The sequence below is a fragment of the Narcine bancroftii genome, chromosome 3, assembly GCF_036971445.1.
Source record: "Narcine bancroftii isolate sNarBan1 chromosome 3, sNarBan1.hap1, whole genome shotgun sequence".
In the NCBI taxonomy this organism is placed as follows: Eukaryota; Metazoa; Chordata; class Chondrichthyes; order Torpediniformes; family Narcinidae; genus Narcine; species Narcine bancroftii.
Genome location: NC_091471.1, coordinates 252,296,888 through 252,315,639, shown reverse-complemented (window position 1 = coordinate 252,315,639; position 18,752 = coordinate 252,296,888). Strand labels below are relative to the sequence as shown.

At 42.6% G+C, this 18,752-nt stretch overlaps 1 protein-coding gene across 13 annotated transcripts in view; it reads left to right on the top strand.

The window, feature by feature from the left end:
* Positions 1 to 18,752, top strand: part of pnpla6 (patatin-like phospholipase domain containing 6) — a 197,409-nt gene that overhangs the window by 139,483 nt on the left and 39,174 nt on the right. For 9 of the 13 annotated variants that reach the window (XM_069927599.1, XM_069927596.1, XM_069927598.1 and 6 more), the window contains 3 exons: positions 902 to 1,018; positions 2,478 to 2,547; positions 18,021 to 18,137. In XM_069927599.1, coding sequence (XP_069783700.1) covers positions 902 to 1,018; positions 2,478 to 2,547; positions 18,021 to 18,137 — 304 coding nt within the window. The remainder of the gene's footprint in view (positions 1 to 901; positions 1,019 to 2,477; positions 2,548 to 18,020; positions 18,138 to 18,752) is intronic. The other 4 variants (XM_069927607.1, XM_069927608.1, XM_069927602.1 and 1 more) reach the window with 1 other exon arrangement.

Genomic DNA, 18,752 nt, shown 5'->3' with positions numbered 1-18,752 from the left:
TAAATTTTCCAATGGAATACATTTATTCATTTCTATGTACCATTGCTGTATTCTCAGGCTCTCTTCTGATTTCCAAGTTGACATTATACATTTTTGTGCTACAGCTAAGGCTATCATAATAAATCTATTTTGCGCTTCATCCAGTTTGAGGCCTAATTCTTTACTTCTTATATTACTTAGAAGAAAGATCTCTGGATTTTTTGGTATGTTGCTTTTTGTGATTTTATTTAATACCTGATTTAGATCTTCCCAAAACTTTTTCACTTTCTCACATGCCCAAATTGTATGTACTGTGTTCCCGTTGATGGTGAGGAGAGTTTTGTCTGTGATGTCCTGGGCTGTGTCCACTACCCTTTGCAGGGCTTTCCACTCAGAGGCATTGGTGCTCCCATACCAGGCTGTGATGCAGCCGGTCAGCACACTTTCCACTACACACCTATAGATCCTATAGAAATTTGCCAAGGTTTCCGTTAACCTCTGCAAACTGCTAAGGAAGTAGAGACACTGACGTGTTTTCTTCCTGATGACATTAGTGTGCATAGTCCAAGAAAGTTCCTCCGAAATGGTGACTCCCAGGAATTTAAATTTGCTCACCCTCTTCACATCTGATCCTGAGATTATACACCTCTCATTTTCCTTTCCTGAAGTTTACAATCAGCTCCTTGGTTTTGGTGACATCGAGTGAGAGGTGGTTGTTAGTGCACCATTTAGCCAAGTTTTCAATCTAGCCTGAAATGCATGTCCTCACACTTGCCTGGTCTTATGATTGCACTCAAGCCTTGTAGTTCAGTGCAAGACTGAACATCATCAGTAATATTTGGCATACCATGTGATGAAAGGGTTGACTGAGGGTTTAACTTCTCCATCTAAGAATTTTTGTTCTTTCCTGTCCTTTTTACAGGCCATGAATTCTGTCTTTAAAACAGTGTTAGACCTGACCTATCCCATCACATCAATGCTCTCAGGCTCTGCCTTTAACACAAGCATTGCTGATGTCTTTGAGGACAAGCAAATTGAGGTAAGCTTTAAACCATAGTTGGGTCCCTTTTGAAAATGGTGTGGATGAAAAACCACAACATGTGCACTCAACCCTTAGCAAATGACCAATCTGAAGGTAAAATGGCTCTTGGTGCAGGTTAGCCACCCCTGATGTTCCTACTGAGCTTTCAGCTTGACTTTTGGAAGCCATTTTGACTATGCCTCCTTGACGTATGGTTCGTATTATAGCTAAGCTTTTAAACCTGAAAGTAGCCCTATACAGAGTGAAACAAGAAAGTCTGCAGATGCTGTGATAGTAGTGACTACACAAAAATGCTGGAGAAACCCAGCAGGTCCCACAGCGTCCATAGGAGGCAATGATATAGAGTAAAACCCCTGGATCCGCCCACTGGGATTGATAGATGCCAGATAAGCAAATTTTCTGGATGGTTGAGACTCACTCTCTCAATGCCAGACTAATACACCAGTATTAAGAATAAAGAGTATATTAAAAAAAAAGATGGTGCAAAATGTAAAGTATTTTGAAAAAAAATCAGTTTTGTATTCCTTAATTATGTAAAGTTCACTTTAATCGGGTAATTCCCATAACTTACAAAATTTAAATCTAAATTCGATCCTCGGTCGCAGGCACCGTAACAGCATTGTACAATTCACTATGCTAACCCTACTGCCGTCATAATTAGCCTCCTCCCCCAAGTTCACAGATAAAGCCTTACTGATATACTTAATAATATACTGAGAAAGGTAAAGACTCTTACTAAGCAGGGATAAGGAGACACTTTAAGAGAGTCACCCCAATGGTGAGCAGCATCAACCAGCTCTTCATCCCAGGCGACGCCATTATATTCAAACACAACTTTATTCAAACACCCGCTACGAGCAAAGCCTGAATATTTGCTCCCATCTTCACCAAAGGTTTATGTGTTATTTTTATAATTTTAAACTTTTATTTAAATGTTTCTTTTTTCTAATTTATTTTAATTTTTAAACTGTATTTATTTTCCTATATTTTTTTTTCACCGTTTGTTTGAATTCTGGATAACAGGGTTTTTACTGTCTAACCATCGTTCCCTTCTCTTGAGGATGTAGAACCTGCTGAGTTTCTCCAGCACATTAAGTAGATCCCTACTGCTAGTTCGGTCATGCCATTGACTTGTAGACCAACTTCAGCAGAAGCACAGCCTTGTAGTTAAGTTGGCCACGTGTTATAAATGATATTTAATATCTTAGCACTCCTATTGGACCATTAATTGCTTCAGTTAAGGAGTGAAGAATTGACCTGTTGAGCCATCTTGCAACATAGATCCTTGAAACATATGTTTGGCATGCATTTATTCTCAACACACCAATTTATACTTAGAATCGTGGCCATTTGCTGAATGACTAGAGCTCATCAAACAGGCAATATTTTCTTCAAGGATGGTCTTGCTACCAAAATTTTTAATAAATCCTAACATTTTTTTTTCTTCCCTCCCTAGGACCTATGGATCCCATATTTCAACGTGACAACTGATATTACTGCTTCGGCGATGAGGGTGCACAAGGATGGTAAGAATGTTCACTTTTGCTGTGTCTCCTTGCCCGGTTCTGTGTGCAAAGGCTTTGCATCCCATCCATGAGTACCCTGCCTCCTGCCACCAAGATGCTCGTAGCCATTTAAATGTCCGTCCAACTCTAAATTGAAAGGTTAAGTGTTTTAATCCTTAGGTCTCTGCGGTTTTGGGTGAGAACTTTAGCTCGTCCCTATCTGGAAATGTTCATGGAGCTGCTAACTTGCCCTAAAATTTCCAATTGATTCCCATCCAGCTTCAGGCCCACACCAACAGGGTTAAATATCAACTCACCTCTGGCACAGTCCGACACATCTCGCCAGTAACAAGGCAACTAGGACTGACCAACAAATGCTGGCCTTGCCATTCAAGTCTGCATCCATAACTTACAAAATTTAAATCTAAATTCGATCCTCAGTCGCTGGCACCGTAACAGCATTGTACAATTCACTATGCTAACCCTACTGCCATCATAATTAACCTCCTCCCCCAAGTTCACAGATAAAGCCTTACTGATATACTTAATAATATACTGAGAAAGGTAAAGACTCTTACTAAGCAGGGATAAGGAGACACTTTAAGAGAGTCACCCCAATGGTGAGCAGCATCAACCAGCTCTTCATCCTGATTATATTTTTCTTTTTACTGCTAAATTTGCACATTCACAGCATTTGTTTAAATAATATGGAAGTGCAAACTCGGAATTGTTGTCTGTTACAAAAGAGGATGCATTCCTAGAGAGCTCACCACAAGAAAATTTTCTGCAACATGAACCCCCTTTATCCCATTGAATCCCATGTTTTGAACAGAGTTGTGTTCCTATTGGGGTTTTTCTCATATCAAGCCATTATATTGGCAATGACAGAGACCCAACATCATTATTTAATAGCTGAGGCCACTAATAGCTAGGGGAATGGACAAGGCTTATGCAAATGAAACAAATATTGTTGATTTTTAATTTTTTTTGTTATATTCATACTGCGGAGCAAGATTTGAATGTGATACCAATGGCTTGATTGGGTTAGCTACTGCACTCATTGCCTGCAAGGCTTTCTCTCTGATGCCAAGGATTAGGAACAAGTTCAAGAGGTGTGGAAAGTGGTGGAATTCGAGGATCAGGCTTCATGGGAGAAAGGGGACACAGCAGGAGTTCAGCGGGGGAAATGGGTTTCAGTGCAGAGAGTGAGGGGAAATGGACAAGAGATTTGTTTAAGGAGCTGGCAATGGTTACAGTGATTCCCCCCCCCCCCCCCCCCCCACAATGTGGCACGTCAGAGAAAATGCCTCCTAGCTCCACATTCTGAGATGTCCAGTCACATATCTCAGATGGGAGAGAGCACAGGAAACGAGGGTCTTGGCCGTGACTACTAATCCAATCAATATGGTTTCATTGCATCCAAACCTTTCAGCTCCACAGTACTGAGTGAACAAATAATTTTAATTTTATATTTAATATTTGATTTACATTCTAGTTTTCTTTTCCCCACATCCGTTCCATGAAGAGCTCATTTTATTCTGTATCTCAAATTACTGGGTTGCCATTTGTTAATGCCACAGGAGTGAAATTCCATAACCTGCTCTGGACCTCAGTTTTTTTATTAACACGTGTGATACCATAGGGTGTGCATGATAAAGAAGAAAATCTGCAGATGCAGGGGTTTAGTGCAATACACAAAAGTGCCTGACGAAGGGCTCAGGCCCAAAGCATTAGTTGCCCTTTACTTCCTGTGGATGCTGTGTGACCCACTGAGTTTCTCCGGCACATTTGTGTATGGCATTTAAGTTCAAAGTTTCGAAGGCTCTTTGCCTTGTGATTGTACTCCACAATACCTGAGGGGGGAGGGGGGGGCGGTAAAGGCCGCAATGAAATACAGCTTCCCTTATTCCTGCTCTTACCCTTCATATCAAAGAGCTCGATGCAGAGAAGAGGAACTCCATGGAGCGTTGAGCTCAACTCTGCCGTGATAATGAAGGAGAAGCATTGCTCTGATTTTTAATCAATTATCACTTTATTTGAAATAAGTAGAGAAATGGGGAGGAAGCACCAGAAGGAGATATGGAATAGCTTTTAATTAATAAATCAGTCTCTCAGATGCCTATTGCCTGGCAGGATGGCATTTGATTGTAAGTGGTCATTGTTCTCTCCCCACAATTGGATTCTCCATCTGTCTCTGTCCAGCATCTTGCAAGAATATGCAGACCTCATTGTGCAAGCTAGTTATTAAATCAAGCAAAGCTGTTTAAAATTGGGATTGTTGGAGGGTGCTGACCCAATTTTGTGGGGTTAAATATAAATGATTTTTATATTACTCTGGATTATATTTCTGGCTTGAATTCTACCAGAAACTCCCCGTACAATAATTGCCTGATTGCACTGCAGTCACTTTCGCTGCTAAGTGGGTTAATGCATCTTGACGTGGCAGAGGCACGGGGAGGTCAAAAAAGGGAACGTCACCACTTTGCTGTTTGCTGTTTGCTTTCAATGTGGGGGTGGGGGTCACCTTTGTGAAAGGTGCTGGCATTCAACCCTTCAACTTGCTCAATCCACCTTTCAGGAATGTGACATTTTCAGCTCTTGGCAAAACCCTGCGCCAGTGATCCTGCTATTGCTGCTTTGCTCATGCAGAGTTTAAAAGCAGCCCAAAGCTGGATATTTAGCTGTCCTTGGAGTTCACAGAGAAAATAAAAATTCATCACAGTGTCATCTGTTGAGTGGGCAGAGGTGCACAATCCAGTAATGCATGGCCAGCAACGAGGAATGTCAATGAATCCCAATGCCCCATCAGCATTCATTGTGAACAAAGAACAATAAGTGGTCATCAAATGATCAGCAGCACAGGGCAGAGACTCGGGACAACATAGCAGGAGAGATCACTCAGCCCCTTGAGCAGCCTTTGTCAAGCTTTGTCAAGATTTAAAGCAGAGGTTGATAGGTTCTTCATTAGTAAGTGTGTCAAACTTATGGGGAGAAGACAGGAGAACGGGGCGAAGAGGAGAAATACATCTGCCATCAAAAACACTCCTGGGGTCGTAGCTTGATTAAGGTAAAATCCCCGTTATCAGGAATTCAAGCAACTGGCAGCCTCAACCAACCAGCAAAAGAATCGTGGAAAATAAATAGGTTAAAAAAAATACATACAAAAGTTTAAAATTGGTGCCCCCCCCCCCCCCCCCGCCACTTCACCAATCACACAACACATAATTTCAAGCACATGGAAAATTTGCTTATCCAGCATCTATCAATCCCCATAAGTGCCGGATATTGGGGGTTTTACTCTATTTGGGCTGCATGGGGTCGTATGGCAGAAGGGCCTGTAACTATGCTATATATCTAAATTAAATTAAAATTAAATTCAGTGCTTCATCCCAGAAATCAACCCAACTGACCTTATCTGTACTGCCTCCTGTGTAAATAGATTCTTTCTAACCAGTAACCTGTTAAGTTGCATCCAACCTTCACAACTTTTATACTTCCTATCCCTTGCCTTGAAGGCCAGCATTCCACTCATCTTCCTAATTGCTTGCATTGCCTGACTCTTTGCTCCATATAATGGGACCTCCCAGATCTATTTGGTTTTGCGACATTTTACCTTCCATTTGAATGATGATTTTGCTTTTTCATTCTTTCCTCCAATGTGGGTAAACTCTCTAGCACTCATCACCTTCTTTCACACGTTCACACATTCTTTTGACCTTCTCACTTGCTGACCTACCTGTTTTGCACCATCAGCAAGTGAAGCTACAGTAGATTCTAGCCCTTTATCCAAGGCATCGGTATCAGTTGTAAACAGTGGAGGCCCCAGCATCACACCTGACTACCAATCCAAAAATGACCACTTTATCGTAACTCCCCTCCCCAAATATACCATTGCACCCTGGGTACTCCCTTTGACTTATTGAATGCATCTTGCAGCTCCCAGATACACCACAAGTAATGGTTCCTCTGTATCCACCTTGTGACATCCTCCAAGAACGCCAGCAAATTTACCAAACACCATCCTTAATCCTTTCATGTTGACCATCTGACGATTTTTGTGTACGCCCTGCTCTTGCTTCAATAATGGATTTTCATGACCACTGTGGGAGTAACTGGCCTGTGGTTTGCTACTTTCTCCCTGCTCTCTTGCCAGCCCTCTGGGATCTCTCCAGAATCCAGGAAAATGTGGGAAAATTAGAAGCTAGCCCTGCCGCCACAGAGAAAACACAAAAGCTGCAGAACCTGAAACCATGAGCAAACTGAGAATTACTGGAGGAGCTGAGTAGGTCAGGCAGTATCCACACATAGGTGACAATTTGGGTGGGAGCCCAAGACTAATGTAGAATGGGAGAAATTACAAATACGAATGGGGAGGGACCCAAAGGTGATAAAATATTAGGAGAAAAGATGTGAGAGGTGGAAAGACAGGTTGAGGGGGAAACCATTAGGAAGAGACAGGGTGGGGAAATAAGGTTAGTGAGGGAAAAAAAACACAAAAAATAAATTAGAATAGAGGGATCAGATAAGGTTGGGATTTAGCTGAAATTTGAGGTCAATGTTCATGCCGTTAGTTTAAGGCTGGTCAGGAGGGATTTGATGTGCATACATTGAGCCTCATGCTGACAACAAATGAGACGAAGAAGGAATGGTTGGGGGAATTAAAATGGTTGAATGCAGGAAGCTTAAGTTTAGGAACCATTTGTTTATTTCTCACACAATCTGGGTTTAGTTAAATATAATGTGTGAGCTAATCCAATAATCTAATTTGTGGAAGCACTTCCAGAAGTATTTGCTTATTTGCTGTGATTTACTGTTTAATAACTTTGCTTTGAGAAGCAGCATTGACAGGATGGCTGATTTGCGTAACTGAGCCTTGCATGTTCATTCAGTTATCATTAAAGTGGAACACTCAGATTTTTCCCACTTTATTTGCTATTTTTGCCTTCCAAAGATATATTTTTTTAAATCTCGGCTAGCCTTCAAAAATTAGTAAATAAGAATCAAGTAGTTAGTGTGACTGGAACTTGGTCTATGCTAAAAGATGAACCAAGCAACATGAAGGTCTGCAGATACCTGCGATTGTAGTAAAAGCACAGAAATGCTGGAGGAACTGCATTATTCCCAGTTAGTGGTAACTAACATCTCCCATATTTGTGTCTGCCAGGTAACTGCTGGAGTAGGACTTTGCATGGCCAGTCATACCCTAACCGTTATCACCTCTCTAAAGGAGGCTATTTTCTGCTGAGATAAAAACTTAACAGCAAGTACTGTGCAGTTCCATGTCCACAGATGTGTTGTCTCAGGTGCTCCCAGCCTCTTCCTCCCTGTCCTGTGGCATCTGGTGTTAGCAAGAGCAGTAGTTGCATTTGTGAAATCCACACCAACTTTGAACATTTCCATTGACCAAGCAGCGTGATTGATTTGCCTGTGCATTGTGGATGAGTTCATGCGAAGGGCCACCTGACCCCAAGGTAAACCTGAACCAGGAAGTTGAGAAAAGGTATTAGCTGGAATAACGCAGTTTGACGAGAAATTATGATAAATGTACAAAAATAGTTTTCAATCTTCAAAGACTTAATTTTCAGCCATCAATTATTAGCAGACAAGCACCTCACAGTTAAGGTTCCAACACTGAAAGAATATTCAGTAAGAAAGGGAAACGTGGTTACAGCACCAGTGACTAGGGTTCGAATCGCACGCTGCCTGTAAGGAGTTTGTTCGTTCTCCCCATGTCTGCCTGGGTTTCCTCCGGGTGCTCCAGTTTCCTCCCATTGTTCAAAACATACCAGGGGTGTAGGTTAATGGGGTGTAAATTGGGTGGCACGGACACGAGGGCCGAAATGGCCTGTTACCGTGCTGTATATCTAAATTTTTTTTAAAATTAGAAATAAAAATTTTAAATATCACTCAGTGTTCCTCTTTATTGATTTTCTTTTCCATTAACTTCCATTTCTTGACTGAAGCAGTTGGAGCCTTAACAGCACAGAAAATCCTTTCTGTTCTCTCCAGATGGGGCTTGCTACCTTGGCTTTTGAACTTGGAAAGTTTCTGGGAGATTTTCTAACTATTGGAGGGTGCAAGCCCTGCTGGCTTCCCTTGTTAAAACTCCGATCTGATTCTTGCCACCTGACACAGCGCTGTACTTGGGACATTGTAATCCACAGCTCACCCCCTGAGAGTGGAGGTTTGTCCTGCGTGCCTCATACTCATTTGCGTCTTTGCCTCTCACCACCTTGCATAGCTTTGGTTTCCTTTCTCATTTGTGGCAGCATTGCTTCACGACATTCTGCCAAAACCAGCACCAATTCATAATGATATTTATCTAACACTAATTGCAGGGTAATTTTTCACCCAACATTGTGTTCTTTTATCTCCCCTCCCTCCTTCCCCATTCCTTTATTTTTTATTATTTTGTTTGTCCGTTTCTGTTCTGCATTTAACCATATAACCATATAACAGTTTCCTTGCATTAAACCAAATGTTTAGCTTTACCTACATTTACAGACTCTGTAAATCTACAGTGGTAAGTATTAGACAAAAATGCAAGAGTTTGTGTTTTGGGGGAAAAAAAGCCTCCTGAATGTTTGCTATTCAGAGTAAAAATGCACGTGGGCCAAGCAGTTAGTAGTCTTCAGTCTCTACGGCTCTTGTTCCAACAAAAATACTTTCCCTGCTGTTTCTCCTGTTTTGAGAAAGCAATTTCCCCTCCTCATGCCCATCAGATCCTATGTAGCAACACAACTGAATACTGCAAATGGGCACAGCTCAGTGTCCAGGTCTAACATCTGCATGGCGACAAACTGACAAGGGATCTCTGCAAGGAAACCTCAAAGCCTGACTCCACTTCCAAGTCTGAATGGAAATTGCTTTTTATTCATGTTAAGTATGCAGAATTCCCTCTTACTCTTCAAGGTTGGAATGCTGAGAATTGACTCCCCCAATGCAAACGTCAGCTGTTACAGGACTGAATTTAAATATAGTCCATTCTCTATGTATTTCACAGTCATCTATGCCACTGCCAGAAACATCTGCTCATTTTGGCTTGTGTCACGATCTCAGAGCTAAGAATGAGTGCCCAAACTTAGCTGTGGTCTTACTCGGTTATACCATATCAGGTTCAAACAGGTAACCAAATCAAGGATTTACTTCATAACTCACTGTTCTATATTAAACTGCATTCAAATAAGCCAGTAATGTAGTCAGGATCAGAATCATAAACGTGTCATGAGATTCGTTGTTTTGCGGCAACATTATTGTGCATTACAATCGCCAAAATTGTGATAAATTACATTGTTTTAAATAGTGCAACAGTAGAGAAATAGTGAGATCGTGTCTGTGGTTCATTGTGCGATGGCGGAGGGGAAGAAGCTGGGTGTTTGTCTTCAGGCTCCTGCACCTCCTTCCTGATGGTAGCAGTATGATGAGGGCATGGCTTAGGTGGTGGGGGTCTTTGATAATAGAGGTGCTTCCTTGAAACACCTTCCTAGAGTGAAGGCTGATGCCCGTGATGGCGCTGGCTGAATTCACAACTCTCTGTCGTCTTTTCCTGACCTGTGCATTGGCACCTCCATACCAGACCGTGATGCAACTGGTACATTACTGAAATGATTAGGGATTAGTCAGCTCTTCATTTTGCTATTAGAATATTGTCTGCTCCAAATTCTGGAAATTGGCCCATTTGCACACTTTTTGTGAGTGAACTGCACAAGTCAGATTGTACAGGGTTCATTTCTGGGTTAAGATTCCTCCTTCCCAGCAGATTGGAGCTAAGGGAAAAATCTGGACTTCATTGCTCACTCACAAGCAAACCAGAAACACATCACATCGCACAACAAAGAGGATCTAGGAATGAACTTGGAATTGCCTGGTCTGCATTTTTGCCTCCCTTGTTGGTGCCAGTGTTAAGTTAGATGATTTAGTAGGGCTCCTTTCACTGATAGGAGTGGGCCTGTTTCCTCCCACCCCCCTCCCATGAGAGGTCCACCTTCCTTGCTCCTTTTGCAAGTCTCTTCAAGCAACAAACAACCTGCCAGAGAAACTCAAGCAGCATCAGGAGGAGAAAAGGAATTGTCAATGTATCGGGCCGGATCCCTTCATCAAGGATAATGGAGATGTCAGTAGATTCTGTGCAGTAACACTACAAGAGCAGCCAATCTGCCGTCAGCTCGCTTCAGGTGTGCAGATACAGGCCTGTGGCTTTGGCATTTCCAGAGCACCATGTCCACATCTGGACAGGACTCAACGATTATTGTGGCAATTCAGAAGTCCAGATCTGCTTTTGCTCGATGCTCTTTGGAGCCACAGAACAAATCAACTCCCCGAAGGTGCGACATCATTCGGATTCCTTCTCTGGCAAACCTGGCCTCTTTTTTTTGGAGACTTTTTAATCAACACTGGAGATTGGAAGCCAGAAATGTGGAGCTGCTACTGTCCTGAGTACCTCTTACTATTTACTCATTTACTCTGATTCAATGTAATGAAAGTCTTTCAAGTTGGTGCAGAGAGGTTGATTTCAGAGATGAGGGGTTTAGTCTCTGAGGAGAGATTGAATCGTCTGGGACTATACTCACTGGAATTTAGGAGAATGAGAGGGGATCTTGTAGAAACATAAAATTATGAAAGGCATCGATAAGATAGAGGTAGGTAAGTTGTTTCCATTGGTGGGGGAGACCAGAATTAGGGGACATGGCCTCAGGATTCAGGGAAATAGATTTAGTAGTTAGTAGCCTTTATTGTCATTTAAAACCGGAACACAATACACAGTTAAAAATGAAATTACATCCTGCAGAAACCATAATGCTACCCACAAAACCGTGATTACATATCAGACAACACAAGATGCCATTTTTACTCCATACAAAGCAAAAGATAAAAACACACCTACTAATGAGTTTTAAAAAATGCTAATAATTCAGTAAAAGATCACATTTCAGTGATTTTAAAAACTCCAGTGACATGAAAAGAAGAACCACCACACAGTTCACAAGTCCAACAGGCTCGTCAGCTTCAGCAGTAACAGTAGAGAGGACCCCCACCCCGCACGGCCCCCTCTCTGACCCCACCATCTGCTGCAGGGCCCCGCGCTCCAGGCCAGGCACGCGACACAGCTCCTCCAGGCTCCCAGACATCTCCTCTGCAGAACAACCAGGCATGTGCCGCCCGCTCTGCCAAATCCTGGAACTCCCTTTCTCATAGAGGGGGAATTTGATAGAGGTATTTAAAATGATGAAGGGAATAGATAGAGTAGATGTGAATAGGCTCTTCCCCTTGAGGAGAGGTGAGATTGGAATGAGGGGTCATAAGTTAAGTGTTAGGGGGAAATAGTTTAAAAGTAAAATGAGAGGGGAACTTCTTTACTCAGAGTGGTGGCTGAGTCAGTTTCATCATTTAAGAGAAGGTTGGATGAGCACATGGATGTGAGGGGATTAGAGGGTTATGGACAGGGAGCAGGTAGGTGGGACTAGAGAAGATCATTTAAATCGGTGCAGATGGCCTGTTTCCAAACTGTGATTGTTATACGATTATATAGGGTTATAGCATTATGGTTGCACCTACACCCCAAGTTTTTCAATGAATGAATAAAAATAATTTAAAATGCTAATTAGAATGTTCTTGAGTGAAATCATATTTAGAGGGAAATGTATAAATAGTATTTTGCGGATGTCATGAAAGTTGGTGGTGGTGTGGACAGCAATGAAGGTTGTCCAAGATTACTACACAATATAGATCAAATAGAGTGTTTAGCAGTGTGTTTGCAGATGGAATTTAATCCCAACAAGCATTGATGTGGCACCTCGGATGTCATTCAGAAATAGGGTAAATGGTGGGGAATGTTGTTCCTCGGCCACCGGCAGCGCCCATCGTCCCCACAGCAGACCAGACGCTGCTTCTTTCACACCTTCACCTTACTTTGCGGTTCTTCTCAGCTTCCTGTCTCCACAGTGCTACCTTTCAGTCTTCATCCTTTAAAAATTGAGCACGGCACTCCACTTAGACCCTTTCGGTTGCATCACGGTCTAGAGAGGCCACTGCAGCCATGCCGCACCGCCATCATCCAGGACCTAGATTTAGGACAGAGATGAGAAGGAGCTGCTTTTCCCAGAGGGTGGTGAACCTGTGGAATTCACTGCCCATGGAAGCTGGTTGGATTTTTACATAGCAAAGGAATGAAGAGATATGGGGAAAAGACAGGTAGGTGGAGATGAGCCCATCATCAGATCAGCCATGATCCCATTGAATGGCAGAACAGACTTGATGGGCCAGATGGCCTACTCCTGCTCCTGTTTCCTATGTTCTGTCTAAACTTCTTCAGCCTCTTTTTGAGGTAGTGTTTTTTAATGACCTTCTTTAAATCATGTGTTCAGAAGTAGGGATGTTTGCTGACAAATACACAATATTCAGCACTATTTACAACTCAACAGGTAATGAGGCAGTCCACCACCAATTGCAGGAAGACCTGGAGGATATCCAAGTCTGGGCTGACAATATCTAACAAAGGTGCTTTGAAGAAGAGCTCAGGCCCAAACGTCGGTTATATATCTTTACCTCCTATGGATGCAGCGAGACCTACTGAGTTCCTCGAACATTTCTGTGTTTTTTCTCCCTATCCTAGAAGTGATTCATTGGCTGTGAGGAACTTGAAAAGACCTGAGGACTTTTTAAGGATACTCAATCATTCCCAGTCTTCCCTTCTCTGATTGCTCGGACCATGTCAAGACAACAAGAGGTGTGGAGGGAGGAAACCTCACTCAAGTTGGCGATTCTTTGTGATTGGGAACATTGCACCAGATGAGCCGCAATAGCGTGGTTCCCCCAGTGGCCGCCCATTTCAATTCCCCGCCCCATTCCCTTGCTAACATGTTTGTCCGTGGTCTCGTGCACTGCCAGTCTGAGACCACCTGCAAATTGGAGGAACAACACCTCATCCTCTGCCTGGACACCCTTCAATCAGATGGCATTAACATCGCTTCTCCAGTTTCTATTAAAACCAGTTTTAATTCAGGAGCTATAGTCTCACAGACTTTCAGGCAGGATGGCCTGAGCATCAAGCATTATTGAGGCTTGCGTCTTGGAAACAGTTAAGCACCACATGACCATCCTTTCTGGCACCACTCCTCCAGAAGACAATGTACTGTCACTGTTCTATCATTGATTGGAGCCCAACAGCCACTGTGACACAAACTCACTGATTCTAAACCTAGTGTAGCCATTCGACGTGCAGTGTTCAGGGCTGCCCAAGCTGCCAGTGGGCCACTGGACTGACGCGCTCACAACCAAAAAACCCAAGCCACGCAGGTTTAATCTGAAACATTTAACGTAGAACACTCCCTAAATCATCCACTAGGTCAGTTGCTCTTTTTACGCAACTCATTGAGAATAGTTCCCACTCTCAGTGTGACTTGTCTTGCTTTGAAATGACCCCCCGATCGAAAATATAGCGGCTGAAGGAAGTCTGAATTAGAAGCAGGATGGGCGGGGAACACTCAGTGAGTCGGGTAGTGTCTGTGGTCGCGGACTCCATTGGAACTTGAAATTGATAAAAGCTGATTCTCCCAGCTTGGTAAATGCACAGCAAGGAGTGGACATGATCATTCTGTGCTTTGTACAAATAGGAGGGAGCTCCATAAATAGTTGTGAAAGATCATAGCCACTGGTGGTGATTTGTATCATTACCCATGAAACTGGTCAAAAGCTGCGGGGTCCCTTCAACTGCGTCGTTGCTGCAGAAATATTGCAGTCCAAAATATTAATGTGGAAATATTGTTTGGAATGTTTTTTGTTAAAGAGATATAAAGATTGACTAAAATAGAGATTAATTTAAAATGATTGATCCCATTCTGTCCTGTACCACCTGTTAAATCTGCAATCATTGTGGCTTAAAAAGGCAGCAGCTACGTAAATGCAAGCTTGTCGATTGTACTGCTGATTGAGAGGAATTCATGGATAGGAAGCAATGTCAAAGGATGCTCACCAGAGGAGAGGAGGATCAGCTGAGCAAGAACCAGAAGGATATCTGGGGAAGGAGCCCTGCTAAGGAAAGCAGTGTGAAGGAGAGAAATGCAGTGAGCAGTACAAAACTTGGAGGGGTCAGGAGTCTGTGGGAGCGAACCATCAGAGGGTTTCCAAGGAGCCTTGTGCAATTTAACTTTCCTTTCTTCTCCCCCGTTCCCACAGACTGGGAAGAAGGCTTGCCATTCCTGTAAAGCCACCCAGTTTCATTGTTTATTTCTGTAGAGTGAGAGCAACACCTCGTGAGTTTTTGCAGGGCACTGCCACATAGGAAGTTGCAAGCATTTCTCAGCTGTTCTTGTCAGGTAGATCCGCTGGGGACTGCTGTTTAAAGAACGAGTGAGTGCAGAGCCTGGCAATGAAAGATGTCATGTGTAATCAAGAAAAAGGAGTTTATTTCCATTTCACCGAATGAGTGGAAAGGCAAACTGGTGGATTATTGATATGCTCTGTGATTAGCCAGGGATTACTTAAAGTGGTATGTGAGTTGGAAAAATGGTTGAGAACCACTGCTCTAGACCCAATTGTTACTGAAATATTTTGCTTGAGTAAAATTGCCATTGGCCCATTTCCTTTGGAGCTATGAAACCGTGCACATAACAAGTCAATGAGGTATGATTAAAAGAGTGGCTTTCAAACTTTTCTTTCCACTCACTACCCCCTGAAGTAATCCCTAACTAATCACACAGCAGCTGTGGCATAGGGAATACTTAACGTGGTATGTGAATGGAAAGAAAAAGTTTGAAAGCCACTGCTGCAGAGCAATTCACCTTGCATCACCACTGGATAAAGGAATGGAAGAAATATTTGCCAAGGAAAGCCAGCCTACGGTCCAGCTCAGTACAAGCCCTTTGACCCAGGATGTTTTCCCAGTCGACATAAACCTGCTCCATATCAATCTAACCCTTCCTTCCTTCATCGTCCATAACCACTGTTCTCTCTAAGTTGTGTACACACAGTGCACAAAAGGTTAGTTCTCTCAAATAATGTAGTAATTAATAACTATACTCATTGAAGATAATCTCTTGGCTAACTGTTTCTGTTAATGATATAGTTGGTGTTTCAAATACCACATTTGCACCGTTTTATTGGCTATGAGAGAGAGGCTGTGCCAAAATGATCTTGAAACAATTTCAAGATTAAATTTGCACAAGCATTCAGTGAGCACACACTTTTGTCACAGGAAAGAAGTTTGCACAGCGTAAGATTTGTGCACACTCTGACTACTAAAAACTAGAGGGGGCATTGCCCCAAATCTTATCCTTTATCTTACATAAAGGAGAAGGCCAGAGATTATCATAGGCCTCTAAGTATGTAGCAACACAACAGTTATTGAGATGCAGTCACAACATCTGTGATTTTTACAACCCAAGTAGAAAACTCAGCAAGTTATGAGGAGGAAGGAAGCATACAAAACATTTAGGAAACAAAAGTCAGGAGGGGTTCATGAGAATTACATGGTATTCAGGAAAGAGCTTAAGAAAGGACTTTGGAGAGCGAGAAGGAGGCATGAGAAGCCCTTGGGAAGTAGGCTTAAGGAAAAGGACGGGCATGGTTAGTGTAGTGGTTAGCACAATGTTGTTTTGGTGCCAGCGACCTGGGTTCAAATCCCTTGCTGTCTTTAAGCAGTTTGTACGTTCTCCCTGAGTTTGCGTGGGATTCCTCCCGGGATTGTCAGTTAATTGGGTGTAAATTGGGCAGCATGGGTTCTTGGGACGAAAGGGCCTGTTACCGTGCTGTATGTCTAAATTCAAATTTCAAAGCCATAAGGCGTTCTATACATATGTAAAGAACAGAGGGATGATGTGAGTGAAAGTAGGATACTTTCCTTAAGGATAAAGGAGCCAACATGTGCCTTGAGATAGGGGAGGTCCTAAATGAATACTTTGCATCAGTGTTCACCAGAGAGAGGGAGCTTGGTCAATGTGAGCACAGTATAGAACAAGCTTATGTGATGGAATATGTTGAGGTTAAGAAAAAGGAAACACTGGATCCTCTTCAAAACATTAGGATGAGTAAGTCCCCAAGTTTGGATGAGATATACCCCCAGGTAACTACAGGAAGTGAGGGAAGAGATTGCTGGGGCATGGTTAATGATCTTTGCATCCTCCCTGTTCATAAGGGAGGTAGCAGAGGATTGTAAAAATGGCAGATGTGGTCCCCTTGTTTAAAAATTTGAGTATTATATTCTTCTCCGGGATAATTAGCAGGACTCTGTGAGAGACAGGTCATGTCTCACGAGCCTTATTGTTTTTGAGGAAGTAACAAATGAAATTGATGAAGGTAAATGTGGTGCATATAGATTTTATTAAGGAATTTCAGAAGGATCCCATGGGAGACGCGTTCAGAAAGTTGTGAGGCATCGGATCCATGAAACCTTGGCTGTGTGGATTCAGCATTGGCTTGCCTGTAAAAAGCAGAATTAATGGACAGAGAGCATGCTGCCTGGAGGTCAATGACTAGTGGAGTTCCGCAAGGATCTGCAATTTTTATAATTGACCTGGATTAAGTAGTAGAGAGATGGGTCAGTAAGTTTGTGGAAGACATAAAGATTGGAGCTGTTGTGGATAGTGTAGAAGGTCGTAGTCTCATTGCCAACTCCTTCATTTGAGCAGTGATGTCCCAGAGATGGTCGCCCTCTTTTCGGTGGGACCATTACTGTTTTTCAAGGAGGTTCTAAGACTATCCTTAGATTACTTCCTCAGAACATCAGACAGCCTCTGGAAAGTTGGAATGGTGTGGTTTTTTTTAGGTGATAGATACAATGTGCCCATCAAGTTTGATTAGGGCCTTGATTCTGGGAACATTGGCCTGGGAGACAACATGGCGTTTGCTTGTTTCACTTGCATGTGATTTTGAGGATTTTTCAGAGACGACGTTGGTGGTATCTCTTTAGTTCTTTTAGGTCAATGTTGATATTACACAGAAGGATTTAGTAGAATAGTGATTCCAACAGCCTCATTATTCTGAGTCATTCCAAATCTATTTTGCCTTGTTTTGAATCTATATAAAATATATCCGCTATGAAATTCGGGGCATCCCTCCCTGGTCTTCTTTGTTTTGCTTCATCTCTCTCTTTTCAACGATTCTTAAAACTAGTTTGCTTTTATGCTTCATCGTCAAAGATGTTTTATTGATGTCACAATTGTGAAAACTCTTGTTGTGTTCATGGCACTACATAAATGCAAATTGTCAATTGCGTTATACTGCAGGTTGTTCAAATGATTCCAAAGATAACAATGCCCCAAAGCAAGCCATTTCTAGTGAACCTATTGGCCTTTCAAGATGACAGGAATGTTCAGGGGGCTTGCAAGGAGCTTGCCTCTCAGGATTCTTAAAAGAGTTCTCCAAATTGGCCCTTGTGCTGCAGTCATGCTTCCCCCCAACACCCCCCCCCCCCCGCTTGTGTTCTGTTATTTCCTTTGCCCCTCCCACGCTGTTCCACCTACCTGTTCCTTTTCTTACTGTTCATCTTCATCCGGCAGGCAGCATCTGGCGTTACGTCAGAGCGAGTGCATCTTACGTCCCTTATTTGCCTCCTCTCTGTGACCCCAAGGACGGGCATTTGCTTGTGGATGGCTGCTATGTAAACAATGTCCCAGGTCAGCACTACAATCACTTCGTATCTACACTGGCCAGGTGGAGACATTGGAAACATGTGGCTCTCAAGGAAACAACATTTGAGTATGTGAAATTTTTTGTCATTCTATTTTAAATAGTCTTTTGGCTGTCTAGATGCTAAAATGAGAGTAAATAATAATTAAACCCTGGGAAACATTGGGGATTAAATTTTAAACCAAGATTGTATCCACGTTCAATCATATGCCTCAAACTGCCTTGTTTCCTTCTGAACCAAAGTCTCTTTCTGAAGGTTTATTGTCCTCAACCCGGGAAAGGGTGAGAGGTGAATAAGTCTTCTTGGTTGACAGCTTGAGCAGCAAAACTCTAAATCTACACAGCATCCAAGGGGTCTTGTAGCAACAAGCGGATCACTAGTCGGGGTTTTCTGATCATGCGATCATGAGATGGTCAGTTGACTAATGTCCTCCATCATAACAGCATGTCACACCTAAAATAACTTCGAAAACATTGCTCCTGGACAGATATTCAGAAACAACGTGAATTATTAAAATTCTGCACCAATGTGTCTTCCAGTGGAATCTCGTGCCTCCTATTCAGTAGAATAAGTAGAACTGAGTGACATAGTTACCGTAGCA